General features: G+C 38.8%; 1 protein-coding gene across 1 annotated transcript; it reads right to left on the minus strand.

Annotated features, from left to right (window-relative positions):
- Positions 1 to 927: 927 nt before the first annotated feature.
- LOC119725918 lies at positions 928 to 7,839 on the minus strand. Its single transcript, XM_038197534.1, has 4 exons — positions 7,674 to 7,839; positions 5,438 to 5,477; positions 3,786 to 3,877; positions 928 to 2,174 (listed from the first exon to the last, which is right to left on the minus strand). Exons 1-4 carry the CDS (start codon positions 7,726 to 7,728, stop codon positions 2,053 to 2,055), a joined length of 309 nt encoding a protein of 102 aa, XP_038053462.1. The 5' UTR covers positions 7,729 to 7,839; the 3' UTR covers positions 928 to 2,052.
- Positions 7,840 to 13,628: the final 5,789 nt, after the last annotated feature.

Here is a 13,628-nt window from a genome sequence, read left to right on the forward strand (position 1 = left end):
CACAGGCAGATTTTATTCACAGAAAAAAAAAATTCGGTATCAAAGCGGGGGGGTTCACATTATCCCATCTGGATCCGCTCCTCAATAATGTATGACTATTAGTATCTGGGGCAGCTGAACGGGGGGGGGGGGGGAGGGGGGCACATGACCCACCATATTTTCCCAGGCCAACAAAAATGTCCCTCTTGCGGTTATAAATGTGCCCCCTCGAGATGAAAACAAAATTTCTCCTCAAACGCACACAATGAAAGCATATGATCGCGCTACACATAAAATTGTCTCCTCTCTTGTAATGGAAAACTGACCGTAAAACACAAGCGGCCCTCTCACAATAATACAATAGTGCCCCTTTCGAGATGGAAAACTGCAGTCCTCCCCCCTCCCATCTCCCGTTCTTCGATTTTTCTAACGTCGGTTATATATTCTATTTTGACCCATAATGATGTATTCCCTCTAAAAAATAGAGTCCGAGGCAGCTGCTGCGTACAATTGGTACAGCGCCACCACACAGATGACTTAAAATTATTCAACAGAGGGCGCACTCTAAAAACTACGAATAGCGTCGACAGATTAGTTGAGTTTTGGAAGATGTTTGCTTTAGTGGTCATGCACGGGACGAAATTTTTATAAAGTTTAGCCCCCTTAGATTACCCCAGTTAGCAGGAATTTTTCCAAAACTAAGTTTTACCAAAGACTATAACGCGCATGCGCAGTTGGTATTTAGATTATGGTTCTCGGACTGAACTTCCCCATATTATAAGGAAACTAAACTCCTTCAGAGCTATGAATTCGGGAAAATATAAAATGTATTTCATTGTTGAGTATAGGACCCGAATAAACACAATTCAAGAAAGACGAATTACTCACATGATGTGGGAAAGTTTACCACCGACAAACTACAAACATGTACGAGTCAATAACACAGTCTGACTGCTTTGGAAGTAACTTTTAATAGTCTAAGACTGAAATTAAGACTGTATTAATAAGGAAATTAAAGCCCATAGATCCCGAAAAAAAATCGAAATGAATAAGTCTGATGGTGAAAACAAAGAGTCTTAATAATGTCTGATATCAATCGCACCGAGTACCTTAAATAGGTGCAACCAAAGTTCAATGACAATCACATCTGTTATGGAAACTTCCACAGTATCTGTACACACCCACTGTGCAGTGCAAACCCTCAAACTTTGTCAACTTCGAACTTATCTATTCGAATAGTAAAGACAATAATTCAGCCTTTTTTTTTGGAATTCAAAATATATTCCAGGGCAAGGAAACTTGTTGACTTGTTGGGTATTTTAATTTGGTGAGACTGTTTGCTCGATCAAAGTATTTTCGAGGTACATAATACCTTATACAACCCCTTCGAATTCCCTTCAAACTTGGTCACCGAAACCGTATACATGTTTGCCCGTTCGTTCTTTAAAACACAAACAAAACATCCTTTACGCTCTTTAAAATGACAGATTACTTATCACATATCGAAAATTAACGATTTGTTTTCTCCAAAATTGTGCAACTTTTTTTTGTATCGCCGCAGGGTTCGTTTTTAAAGAACTGTATCTTCTTTTTTTTTTAAACGCCAAAACATGTTCAAAAAGCACAATTTATTCTAGAGGGCTTGTGTTTGATATATGGGGTCAAGAAATGGGTGATTTGAAAATTGAAATACAACTTCAATTATAAATTAAATCACTGTTAACCGACGAAAGAGCGTTTCGCCTAAGACCTGCATTTTCTTGAGTTATTATGGTTTTGTAATGCTTCAGGAATAGATTGGTTGTTTCTTACATTGTTCGTGATGCATGTATAATAATTTAAGTAACACAAAAAAAACCACCACCACTTGAATAGTATTTTGATGGAGCGAAATCTAAACAAAAAAGTCGAATGCGCCAATCCTCAAGAAAACATCAGTACATGTTTGTGTACGTGTAATAACCAAAGAACCATCCACCACTTGAATTTTAATATACGAGCGAAATCAAACAAAACTTATAACATTCGGGTAGCGCGAAGTCAGTCCGGTCCGGATCCGCCCTGGTGATTTCTTTAGCAGTGTTCGCGTACTTCCTCATTGGAGCATCCCTCGTGGCAGCATTCTTCGCCAAGGCTTCGCTTTGAGATGCGGCGATCGGCCAAGAAACTATTGGCCTCATCAGATTCCACAAACGCTGTGTAAGCCAAAGAAAAGATGACACAAATAATTGTCTTTTTAAATTTGTGAGCGAGAACATGTAAAATACTACTGATTTTCAAGTGGTTCACAGCTAATAGTCACAATCACAGCTAATATTCTACACATAATTTGGGGAAGCAAATACTAAGCATAATTGGTATCGCACGTGGAGGTGTGAATGCCGTATCACAGGTACAACTAAATGCTAAGGCCTGAAGTGAAAACAATTTTGCGAAAGGAGTTGGAGAAACAACTTGTTTTTGATCGGTACAAAGTTTCATGTGGCCACCTTTGCATAATTGTGGCAGTTCAAGAACTTCTGCAGACTATTTCGACTAGGTGAAGTCTTAGATTTGGTTTCATCGCTTAAATTACCTAAGAGGGGTAGAATAAAGACTTGACTTAAACTGAAAGGGATCAAACCTTATTTCCTGGAGTTCCTGATTGAGTGGTCGGGCACAACCCCACCACTGTTTAGCACTGTTCTGATAAATCTTCTTTCTTTCTTTCTATATTTCTTTGCTTTGTTTTGTTTTCTTTTTGTTTTGTTTTTCTGGACGATAATTCTCCGCTCCGCGGGTTTCTCCTCAACGGTATATGGTATGAACTTTCAACATAAATCGACCCTCATCTCCAGTGGTACATACTATTCTGACGTCATGATGACGTCATTGGGTGTTAAATTACAATCGATTAAATATTTCTAGATTTAATCCTGGAAAATTAATGTAAAATCAACCGTAAAAGACCTGACCTAATTGTCTGTTGCGGGGTTTGATACAAAAATTTGGGATCTTCATTTTGATTCGTGTAGGCCAAATCACGTGACCCTTCCTTCCGGTCCAAACCGGAAGTACCCTATAATTTGAAAGTGTAAAAGAAACTTGCTTTACAATATTTTTTTTCAGTTGATTTTGCGGCAAACTTTGCGGCAAACTTTGCTTCAAAATCACTATAATATGATGACCATTATATAAACAAGACCTGTGTACGAAAAGGAATGACGTCATCAGACCGCAAGTTACAATCATAAAGATCTTTAAACCTTAAAAAAAATGATGAAAAATCAACCGCAAGAGAGAAATCCAGATTTGTTGCTTCAAATGGTACAGTTAACATAGCTCTCGAGCTTTCTGGTACTGACGTCACGATGACTTCATCACGTATCATATGAAAAGCAACAGCATTTATCTAGATTTAATCTTTGAAAATCGATTTTAAATCTATTGAGATCTGATTTTGGTTTTTACTGGGGTTGATAGAATAATTGAGCGTTTTCGATATTACGTGTAAAATCAGGTGACCCTTTCTTCCGGTCCAAACCAGAAGTGCCTTATAATTTGAAAGTGGATAAAGATATGAACTTGCTTTCAACGAAGTTAGTCTCTGGCTAGGTTGTACTTTAGAAAACAAAAGTACCGGTGATATCATAAAATGTTAGAACGCTCTGTAGCAGCAGGTTAACAATGTTTAAATGAATTTTCAGTTGATTATTGTGCCAAAGTTAGATTCGAGCCCAACTACTCTGCGTTTGTTACTCAACAAACACGAACCTGTAGCTTATATTTATTTTAACTTATTGACAAGAGGATTATGATTAGAATACCTGGGTGGACGTCATCCCAAGCTTCTAAGTGCCATCCGCAAATTTGACCAATCTTCGTCCCAAGATGTCTGCCACAGTAATGGGGACTGCGCCTGGATGTGTTCAAAAGTACACATTGTTAAGTTAACCAATGCAATATAATGGCATGAAAGGTGATACCGTCATTTCGTCAAATCTAGTCATTTTTGACACTGTTATTGGTTGAATGGTCACGTTCTTCTCTTAGGCATGCGCAATAATAATAATAGTCATAAATTATGTCACCGTTTTAACGAACTGACACGTACGCATGCACTGTGTTGTGTCAGTTTGTGAAAACCTCCAAATCGATAATTTTGGTTTTCACGAACAGACACGCCGATTTGAGCGCGCATGCAATTCGAACACTGACGTGCTATAAATTGATTTTGATGTTCACGAACTGGAAGGCAATCATGTCTTGTAGCGGAAATACCATTTGGAGAAAAACGCTTTGAAAGGTCTGACACAAATTTACTCCATACGTATACGTTTTGGCTTTCACACTAAAAAAAAAGGTGGTTTAACGATAGTTATAGGGACTGAACTCCTTGTAAAATTACTTTTTTGGGGAAACTGTCATTTTGAAAAAAAATCAATGAAAGGAGGCATCAATAAACGATGCGTCTAAAGAAAAATGGTTGGAAATTTAAGCCAAAAAAAAGGCTCCGGTTTCTGGTATGGAGCTTGCCCCAAAAGTGGTGCGGCGACGCGGCTTTTTTTTTTCTTCAAATATCGGCTGATGACTGCCAATGGTGCCCGACTAAATTTAGTGCAAAATATATGGGAGTCCAGAGGGGCCACATGAAGCTTATTCTCGATAGTAACCCCATCTAAAAACACGTTAAAATTGTGCAGACGCGCATGGCTACGGCTATGGACGCGCATTCCAGAAACCGGAGACTTTTCTTAGGGGGAGGGGCTTAATACTCTTTTCTTTTGTATTCGGCCAGCGCGCGCAAGCATTGACATAATGCACACGCGCGGGCGGTTGCTATAATTCGTCGGTCCAGTGAGCGACACGGCGTAGCTGCAATCGGCTCAGTGGGAACGTGTCTCGGACGCTGAATTCAGGCCCAATTCAAAACATGGCTCGCAACGTTTGATTTGAAATCGAGATCCTAGAATATCGTTTTCTCAGAATATACAGCATTCACCGAGCTGCAACTTTGACAGGTTAGTTGCTCAGCACCCTTCTTTAGATTTTGAACACTGTTGTTGCTTCGAACGGAAAAAATGCACACATTAGACATGATGGACGCTACCTTTTAGACCTCAACATAATGGTTCTGTAAAGTGCACACGCGTGCTGGTCACGCATGCGCAACCGATTGTCAGTTTGTTTTGTGGCGTTCTGCGCTACATATACTGCGCAGGACGCGCCACACTACTCCCTATACAGGCACATATCATGACATAGTTAGAGGGGTGCTAAAAATGGATAAATTGTGGAACAAAGTCGTTGTTTTGACGTTTCGACAAAATACCTTCGGCTCCGGCCATTATCAGCGTGCAGGTCCAAAACTGGATTAAAACGTAATTGATTTAAACCTTCCAAGCACATATTCATTACTTATTTGGAAAACAAGATTACAAAAAGAAGATACAAATTTGCAATACGAAATGTGACTTACTTTTGTCCCAGGTCCGCAACGTGCCAATCATCAGTTTTGTCTGACAAACATTGGGAGAAAAAAGAACAAACAATTACATTGAATGAATAAAAAATAGTTGAATGAATGTTAAACACAGTTGTTAACGCGTGCAAACGGGAAAGGACCATTATGGGTAACAGGTAACAACCATTAAGTCCAGTTTCCGCTAAAAGGATTTAAAGTTTGGTCCAAGAAATGACGAACTGTAGGTTTTTCCCGGCCAATTGTTCATGAAATGTTCATTCACTTCTACAAATCGATTATTCATTTTCGTCTGAATTTGAATGCACGTCTTGATTCCATTTCAATTCAACGACAGTTCAATCGTTTTCATTGTACGCGCATTCGGTTTTAAGAAACAGACGGCCATTGTGTTACCAGTGCATTCATTTACGCAAACAAACTTTTTCTAAATTGATTTCAGATGCAGCTAATAATTTTGACTGACGGTTAATGAAAAAGAAACCCCTTATTGTATCTGGTGCAGATTGCATTAAACTAAAAGTGAAATAGAATGGTTAATGTTTGAAATCTCCCTCTAAAAACGAAAAAGAAGTCTTGTAAACGAATCTGAATGGACGTAAATGAAAGGTGCTGCTCAATCACTTAATTGATTGAACTGAAATGGAATCGAATGCTCTGGTAGCGAAAGTTTAATGCGTGTCCAGAGCGATTCTCAAATTCAGTTCGAAAATGAATGACCGATTTTCAGAAGTGAATGAACGTTTTAGGAAATTGGCCAAAATATTTTGAAAACTCTCACAGAATTGCAACGTTCATACAGTTTCAAAACACGGAACAATACAGCGAATAACTTTAACAACGCCAGAATTTTCACGACAAATTCATTTAGTTAAGCTTTTTGATATCGTCTTTTTAGGAGAAAACATTACCTCATTTTTATTTTGACACACTTACATTTTCCAAGCTGATCAGACACGTTACCAGGTTGATCAGATTTATTATATAACCATCATTTTCCGCGTAAACAGAATGACTACACCATGGTTTTATTGTTTTTGCCAATTTGAACCATTTGTCTCAACAGCTTTCAAAAGAAAACGTCACAGTGATCCATCATAACAGCAAAAACAAATTCTTTACAGAGAGGCACAGCCAAACACGGTACACGAATGCAAACGGCACAAAAAATGACATATTTGAACATTGGCTTCCACATTTGTTTGTGAACCTGCGTCTTGTCTCTTGACTTGCAATCTTCAGCTGTTAATTTTCGTGTCCAGATGCGTTAAACAATAATATGCAGTTGCGTGAAAAATTAACAATCTTTAAGTAGGTATACATGTACACGTGTTTTTTTCTTCAAAATGTCGATTTTTCCGAACGACATTAAAGGTCAATATCCTGTAACAAATACACTTGCGTGTATGTTTTTGCAGGCCGTCATACAGTTTTAAATATTAGTTTTATATGGCGACCTCCATTTCAGAAGTTGCGCACATTTAATTTATGCAGAACGATTTAGGAGCGTCCCGCTCTTCATTCAAAAGTTAAAATATATTAATTGATTACTTATCATGGGCCATTTTTCCCGGCGCGATATCTCATTTGCTCATATCAAAAGCGTAATGCTAAAAAATTATCAATTCAATTTCAAAATCTATTTTTCAAGCTCCCGCACCCAAAAAGCTAGTATACACCAACTTTAAGATTGACAAATCACATGGAAGTTTAACAAGATTGATTTACTGATTTATTTCGGTATATTGGTTGTCTTTCTGGCCCTTACTCTGCGTGAATTCGAACGCGAAACGGTTTGACGAAACACAGTCTTCGAAATGTGCGACATCGCAGCGCTAACACTAAGTGTGAAATTTCAAATTCGAGTTTCGCTTTCCTATAGAATGTGAACCGGACTTGATATTTTATTTTTCAAACGCACAAAGTTTTCTCAGTATCCCCTTGATTTCCCTGGTGTAACTTGTTTCCCCGAGTTTTGTTCCCTATAATTTGTAGAATCAGTCAGTGAAGATTACGAGAATTTGGTATTTTAGGTTTAAATTGATGGCTTTTACTGTACTCTAATACAATACAATACAATATAATACAACATAAACGATCACAGGTCGGCAGGTAAAGCAAGACTCGTCCACAAATCACATTTTAGGCGAACATAAAAGCTAATTGACAAGACACATTCCGACAGTATGGCAAAACAAATCTGAAATGCGTTTAGAAAAAAAAAGTAACTTACCTGCAATGGCAACTACACAGACGGAGAGCAGCAGCACAACGATGAATCGGTTCATGATGACGATGATTGAATTTGCTTGCAAAACGGTAAGAACTGATGGAGCAGCGGAAGAGCAGTGAGCAGCAGAACCTGATGTCAAGACTTTGGTAGGTTTCGAACAAACTCAGAAAATTGTCCCCTTATAAGTATGTTTTACTCCATTTTTTTTTAAAGACAACCCAATCGAAAGTACCCGGAGATTTTCATTTCCGAAAACAAATAATGCTCAAGTTGAACCATGTTTACAGGGATATAATTGTTTTTGGCACTTCAAACCGTATCTTCTTTGGCCACTGTAAATATTATTTACTCTTTCTTTTGATCATTGTCAAAATTATAGTTTAATTGGATTTGAGCTACCGATCTATTTATTGTGTCAATCAAAATATATGCTGGGTTTGCGTGTGATAATTTCAAGTGACTCCCTTTGGTGTTCAAACGAAGCTATCCTGCAGGTACTTGTACTTCCATTCATTCTTCGGATACGGGGCGTCATTAAGTGGGAGGAGGCAGTGGCATTTTGTTCTGGGTAAGGATCATTAGAAGATCATTCCTGAACTAACGCCAAAAAAATATTTTGAAGGCAATGCTTTCGCAAGTGTAACTTCTCTGTCCCATGTTTGTTTCCCCATTCCACATCAGCGGTAGTGATAGAAGTTGAGATTAAGCCATCATTGCCACAAAAACAAAAAAATCCATTTTTACCACCCTCGGTAAAATCAAAGCAATTGTAAGTGAAAAACTACAGCGGCTATATAAGATCGACGTCTCCACCAATCAGATGAGTACCCATGTCGTATGCTATCATTGTGCCACCTGTCTCCTACAACTCTCCCCGGTGATCCGAAAAGTGTTAGGTATCACCGTCAGTGTTATCAGCGCTTTACTGGCAACCTCAATCTTCTGGAAGACGATACAGAACCAGAAGCATCAACATCGCAATGGCATCACTTCACTCGTAAATTGTCCCCAATGAAGGAACCAGAAGATTTTAATTTCCGGAGAAAGGAAAATGCTCAAGTTGAACCATATTTACCGGCATGCAATTATTTTTTGGCTCTTGAAACTGTATTGTCTTTGGCCACTGATATTATTATTTTCTCTTTCGTTTTAACAATTGACAAAACAGGAGAAACGGATCAAGTTTCATCTTTTAATGGATTTTTTTTCTGTGGCTATTTTTCCGAATTAGTTTAGTTGGATTGGAACTACCCATATCAAGTTGAACCATTTCTACCGGCATGTAATTATTGTTTGGCTCTTGAACCTGTATTGCCTTTAGCCACTGTAATTATTATTTTCTCTTTCGTTTTAACAATTGACAAAACAGGAGAAACGGGTCAAGTGGATCCTTTTATCTTTGTATGGATATTTTTTTCTGTGGCTATTAAGTCTGTGGTCCCGAATTAAGTTAGTTGGATTTGAACTACCCATGTCATTATTTTGGCAATCAAAATCCATCTTTTTTTTTTAGGGTAGTCGGATACAGGGCGCAATAGAGTGGGGAGGGGGAGGAGTCAATTTTCTGGGCAATTAATTTGGTCAGATTGACGTGAGTCCATTTATCAGGTTTACAGTCGACAAAACAAGACCTATTTGAACGAAAGTCAGTAGACATCTTGAGCTAATTTGATACAAATTTGGGAGTAGCGTTCTGCCGTTTTACAAAAAGTACCATTTTGATAACATGAAAAAAAAAGGGCAAATATATACTCGAATCATACGCTGACGAAACTACCGGCCGGAAAAAAAATTAACAATTTCAAATGTCCCGTGCTACGAATTTGTCGATCATCTCTCAAAATGCACTGGGAAAAATAACCTCTGCATTGGAAAACTCTTGGTGGCACACTGCGTTGTTAAACCCCAGAATTGGGGTCATCACCCCCTAGCTCTGTGAAAAATAAGTTGTTGTATTTTTCCACAGGAATTCATAAAAAAATAAAGACCCCCCCCCCCCTCACCACTGCTCTGACACCCATTAACAATCTTACTGGTATCAATATACGCCTGTGCACAAAGTATGGACAGAGCCTGTTGTGTTACGGGGGCATTTTTTAGATTATCCTGTAATAAAGTATGATAAGAGCCCCTTCCCACATCCCACCCACCCCCATTCCCACCCCACCCCAACTATGTCCAAGGGGAAAAATGTCTACATTGCATCATTGATTTGCTGATGAAACCCCATCCCATGCAAAAAATCATGGATTCGCCCCTGAATAGCTAATACATAATGCTGCGAGCACTGCAATGAGCCCAGCTAGCTCGAATAATAACCCATAAACAATAACCCACGATATAGGTGTCTCCTTTTGCCCCAAGGTAATTTGGAATTTGAAGTGGCCGAAGGCCCCCCCCCCCCCCACCGTCTGACACCAACATTTGTTTTGGCATCGGTAACAATGTGCTGCATTAACTATATGTGCACCTGTTCGCAACAATCGGACTTAAAACAATCTGACGGCTCTTGTTTTTGCTCAATTCTTAGGACAACGGCAAAGGCTTTTTTTTTGGGGGGGGGGACGTTGCAGCACCCGCTGTTATATCAGACTAGTGTACAAATATTGGATGGTTTGAGTGATGTAGTAAAACTAGCCCTCCGAGGTGATCCATGGACATTTTATTTCCCGAGCCAAAGACGAGGGAAAATAGAATGCTCTGGATCACCGAGGGAGGCTAGTTTGACTTCACCACGAGATAAAGCATTCAATTTTGTTTTATAACACTTCACCCACACAGATTCTGCTTAGTTTTGTTTAAATTATTTTAATCGGACCATAATTAAAATAAACAAATATTTCAATATAAAATTGGTGAGAAATGTATTTCTCTCTTCCAAACCACCCCTTTACGAAATGTTTGAACCCATTTCAGTGGTCCAGTCTCTTGGGAACAATACGCGCTACGCGCACACCAGCATGTATTTGCACGCAAATACCGCGCCATGGGTATCCTGTTCGTTAGTAAAAACGTCATAAACACGGAAGCACCACTGATCGCTAACGCCCATTGGATAGACACTCAAATTGCGTTAGCTTGGTTCAAATTCTACTTAATGGCCAGTGGGCGTGGTTTAGACTGAATTGACTTACACTGACGAAACGGAAAGTACTTTGGTTGCGAATGGTATAGTACTTTGGTTGCTACGGGTATAGTACTTTAGGCCGTGCTCCGAAAGATATCAAAAATAGAAAGTAACATGTGACTCGCTCTCTGCCAAACAAGACACATAATCTGCGGATGAGGTGTTATAACACATTTCAGCCCACCCCGGCAAGCTCGGTGGGCGAGTGGTAAGCCATAATACACTAGGAAGAAGGAGGTCGTGGGTTCGAATCCACCGGACTAGAATGTGATTTTATTTCCTCGCAATCCTTTGGATAACATGTGTGCAGTGCTTGTTTGACAAGTGCGTCAGTGCACAATCTCCTCTGGCCGTTTTGCAGGAAAGTCTTGCATGAAATTTGCGGCGTTTTACACAGACCCATATGAACAGCGACCTCTATAGTCGCTTTGGCGTGTAGCTTGCAAGCCTCCCTGTCATACGCAACACCATACATCAGATGTTACCTAGATTTAGGCTTTTAGCGATTTGTTATACATATACCACGTGACTAACATTACTGCACACATTTTGCCTCCATTTACAAACTTGTCATCAAAATCTTTGCGAATTGTTACACAATTTTTAATAGGCATTTAATTTTAGTTTTGTCTACCCAATTTTTTTCCCAATACCTAGGTTCCCAAAAATCATGATAGGGTTAGGGAGATGGTTAGGATCAGGGTTGGAGTTAAGGTTGGGGAACCTAGATATTTGGGAACATAGATATTGGGAACATACTGTATGGACACCTTTTAGTTGCATGGTTGACCCCCCAATTTGGTTGAACATGTGATTCAAGGGCTGTCAGTGTTTTTCATTCGAGCTGTTTACAATAATAAAACAGGTCCTGATCGATTGTAACTATAGCTAATCTAGTGACTTTTGGCTGCACTGTTGTTCATCAGACATAAGCGATACAAATTCGTATGCACCAGACACGTTCTTTAATGATATAATTGTGAGGCTAAATTGCATTTATCCGACTTGTACGTTTTGTGATCTACTGGTAATGAGCATATTGGTACTTTTTAAACAGATTATCACAGATTTTATCGCTTGAACTTCTACTTTCTAACTTTAAACTTGTTGACTTGGCTATTCTTCGGTTGTTGTTCTATAAAAGAAAACAAATATTGTTCAGTGGTACTACGTTAGTTGCATTTAGTGTTATGGTATATTTTGTGTGATATTTTGTTCCAAATATGCAATGCTTCCTTCATGTAAAGCGCCATCAAGCGTCAAATGATTCTTACCACGGTCTGCCGAAAAAAAAATCGCCTACGCCTTTTTTGTTCTTTTTACTCAAAATGCTGACCAAAAAAAATACAGCGCGTCCAAAAAATACGTGGAAACACGTACCGCCATTATTTATACATCATCTTGAAGATTTGAGTCTTAAGTGTATCCCTGGTAAGTATTTTCAAAAGGTTTTTGAAAAATATTCAAGTTCAAATAAAGGTGCATCAAAAACAAACTCAACCGATTTCAAGGAAAATCAGTCATGCGCTTGTTTTTCTAATGTGGATATGCTTTATCATGTTCATGATGTGACGATCTCGTTGCTTTTTACGTTAAATGTGTTTCCTTTTCTTTTCGATCCACGTAGACTACACCTTAAATAAATTCAAAATAGTGTTCGTCGTTTGAAGTTCAATGTGTTTTGATATCAATCTTTTTTTTTTCAACGGCTTGTTGACTCGAGTTTGCATCTGGTGTACCGCATTATCGATTTCCCTTGAAATCGATTGAGTTCGCTTCGACGTGCCTTTTCTTTGCCACGACAAATTGTTTAATTTTTTTTAATATAAAACCACTACTCGTCAAGGATAAAGTTCAGATTTAAATCTTTAAAATGGTGTAAAAATTATGGCGGTATGTGGGTCCGTGCCGACGCTAGACAGCCTAAAAAAAAATGCTGGTATTTTGGGACGCGCTGTACATGCACTCGGTAATTTGCCATGGTTATTCCACTAGTTGACGCTACTGGAGTCGTACTCGACTCGAGACGTTGTGACTAATATCTATATTCCCACACACTTGTTTTCCTGTAGGCACAGGCCTACTAATATTAAAGGGAATGAGATCAGTTGAGGCTTGTATATCTTTTCTTCATATATGACTAGTAGGTGCATTATTTTCCAGACAACCTATGGCTAATAATTATTCAGCAATGCGTGTTAATGATTTTACTATTCCACGTGAGTTTCATACACTCAACCAAAAAGAAAGTCCCCCCTTAATACTTGTTTGTCTAACTCAAAAAATACTCGGCACATCTTGCTCAAATTACAACTGATCAGTACAAAAATTCCATAGCAATCAAGCCATACTCTTTGTTAGGCCCAAAACAGTGATAATGTGTACAAAATTATGCAATTTATGACAAATAGTACCGAAAAAATGCACCTTTTGAATGCGTGGCACGTATACAAAAGTGCAACTGTTATCACTGTTTTGGGCCAAAAAAAAGAGTATGGTTGGATTGATAAGGAATGTCTGTACTGATTAGCCGTTATTTGACCGAGAGGTGCTCAGTAGTTTTTATTTAGACAAAAAGTATTGGAAGAGGGGGACGTTCTTTTTTGGTTGAGTATATTCTGCGATTATGTGACTTTCTTGCGAATGGGAGAAACATGAGGGCGCTGTTTACAGTGGGTATTAACTCTGTCCTTACCCACCCCATTCCAGACAAGAGGATGATGTGTATACACTGTGATGTATTTCTAAGACTGAACACCGCCCTCTGTTGGTTACATTAAAGTTGACCTTTCGGGGTTCACCAGCTTGTTCTGAAATGATCGTGTCTT

This window comes from Patiria miniata, unplaced genomic scaffold (assembly GCF_015706575.1).
Source record: "Patiria miniata isolate m_02_andy unplaced genomic scaffold, ASM1570657v1 HiC_scaffold_1, whole genome shotgun sequence".
NCBI classification, from domain to species: domain Eukaryota; kingdom Metazoa; phylum Echinodermata; class Asteroidea; order Valvatida; family Asterinidae; genus Patiria; species Patiria miniata.

Coding starts and splice junctions, on each gene's coding strand:
- LOC119725918 (XM_038197534.1), bottom strand. CDS start 7,728: ATGAACCGATTCATCGTTGTGCTGCTGCTCTCCGTCTGTGTAGTTGCC. Junction 3,878..5,437: donor GTTGCGGACCTGGGACAAAA/GTAAGTCACATT, acceptor GAACACATCCAG/GCGCAGTCCCCATTACTGTG. Junction 2,175..3,785: donor TTGGGATGACGTCCACCCAG/GTATTCTAATCA, acceptor TGGCTTACACAG/CGTTTGTGGAATCTGATGAG.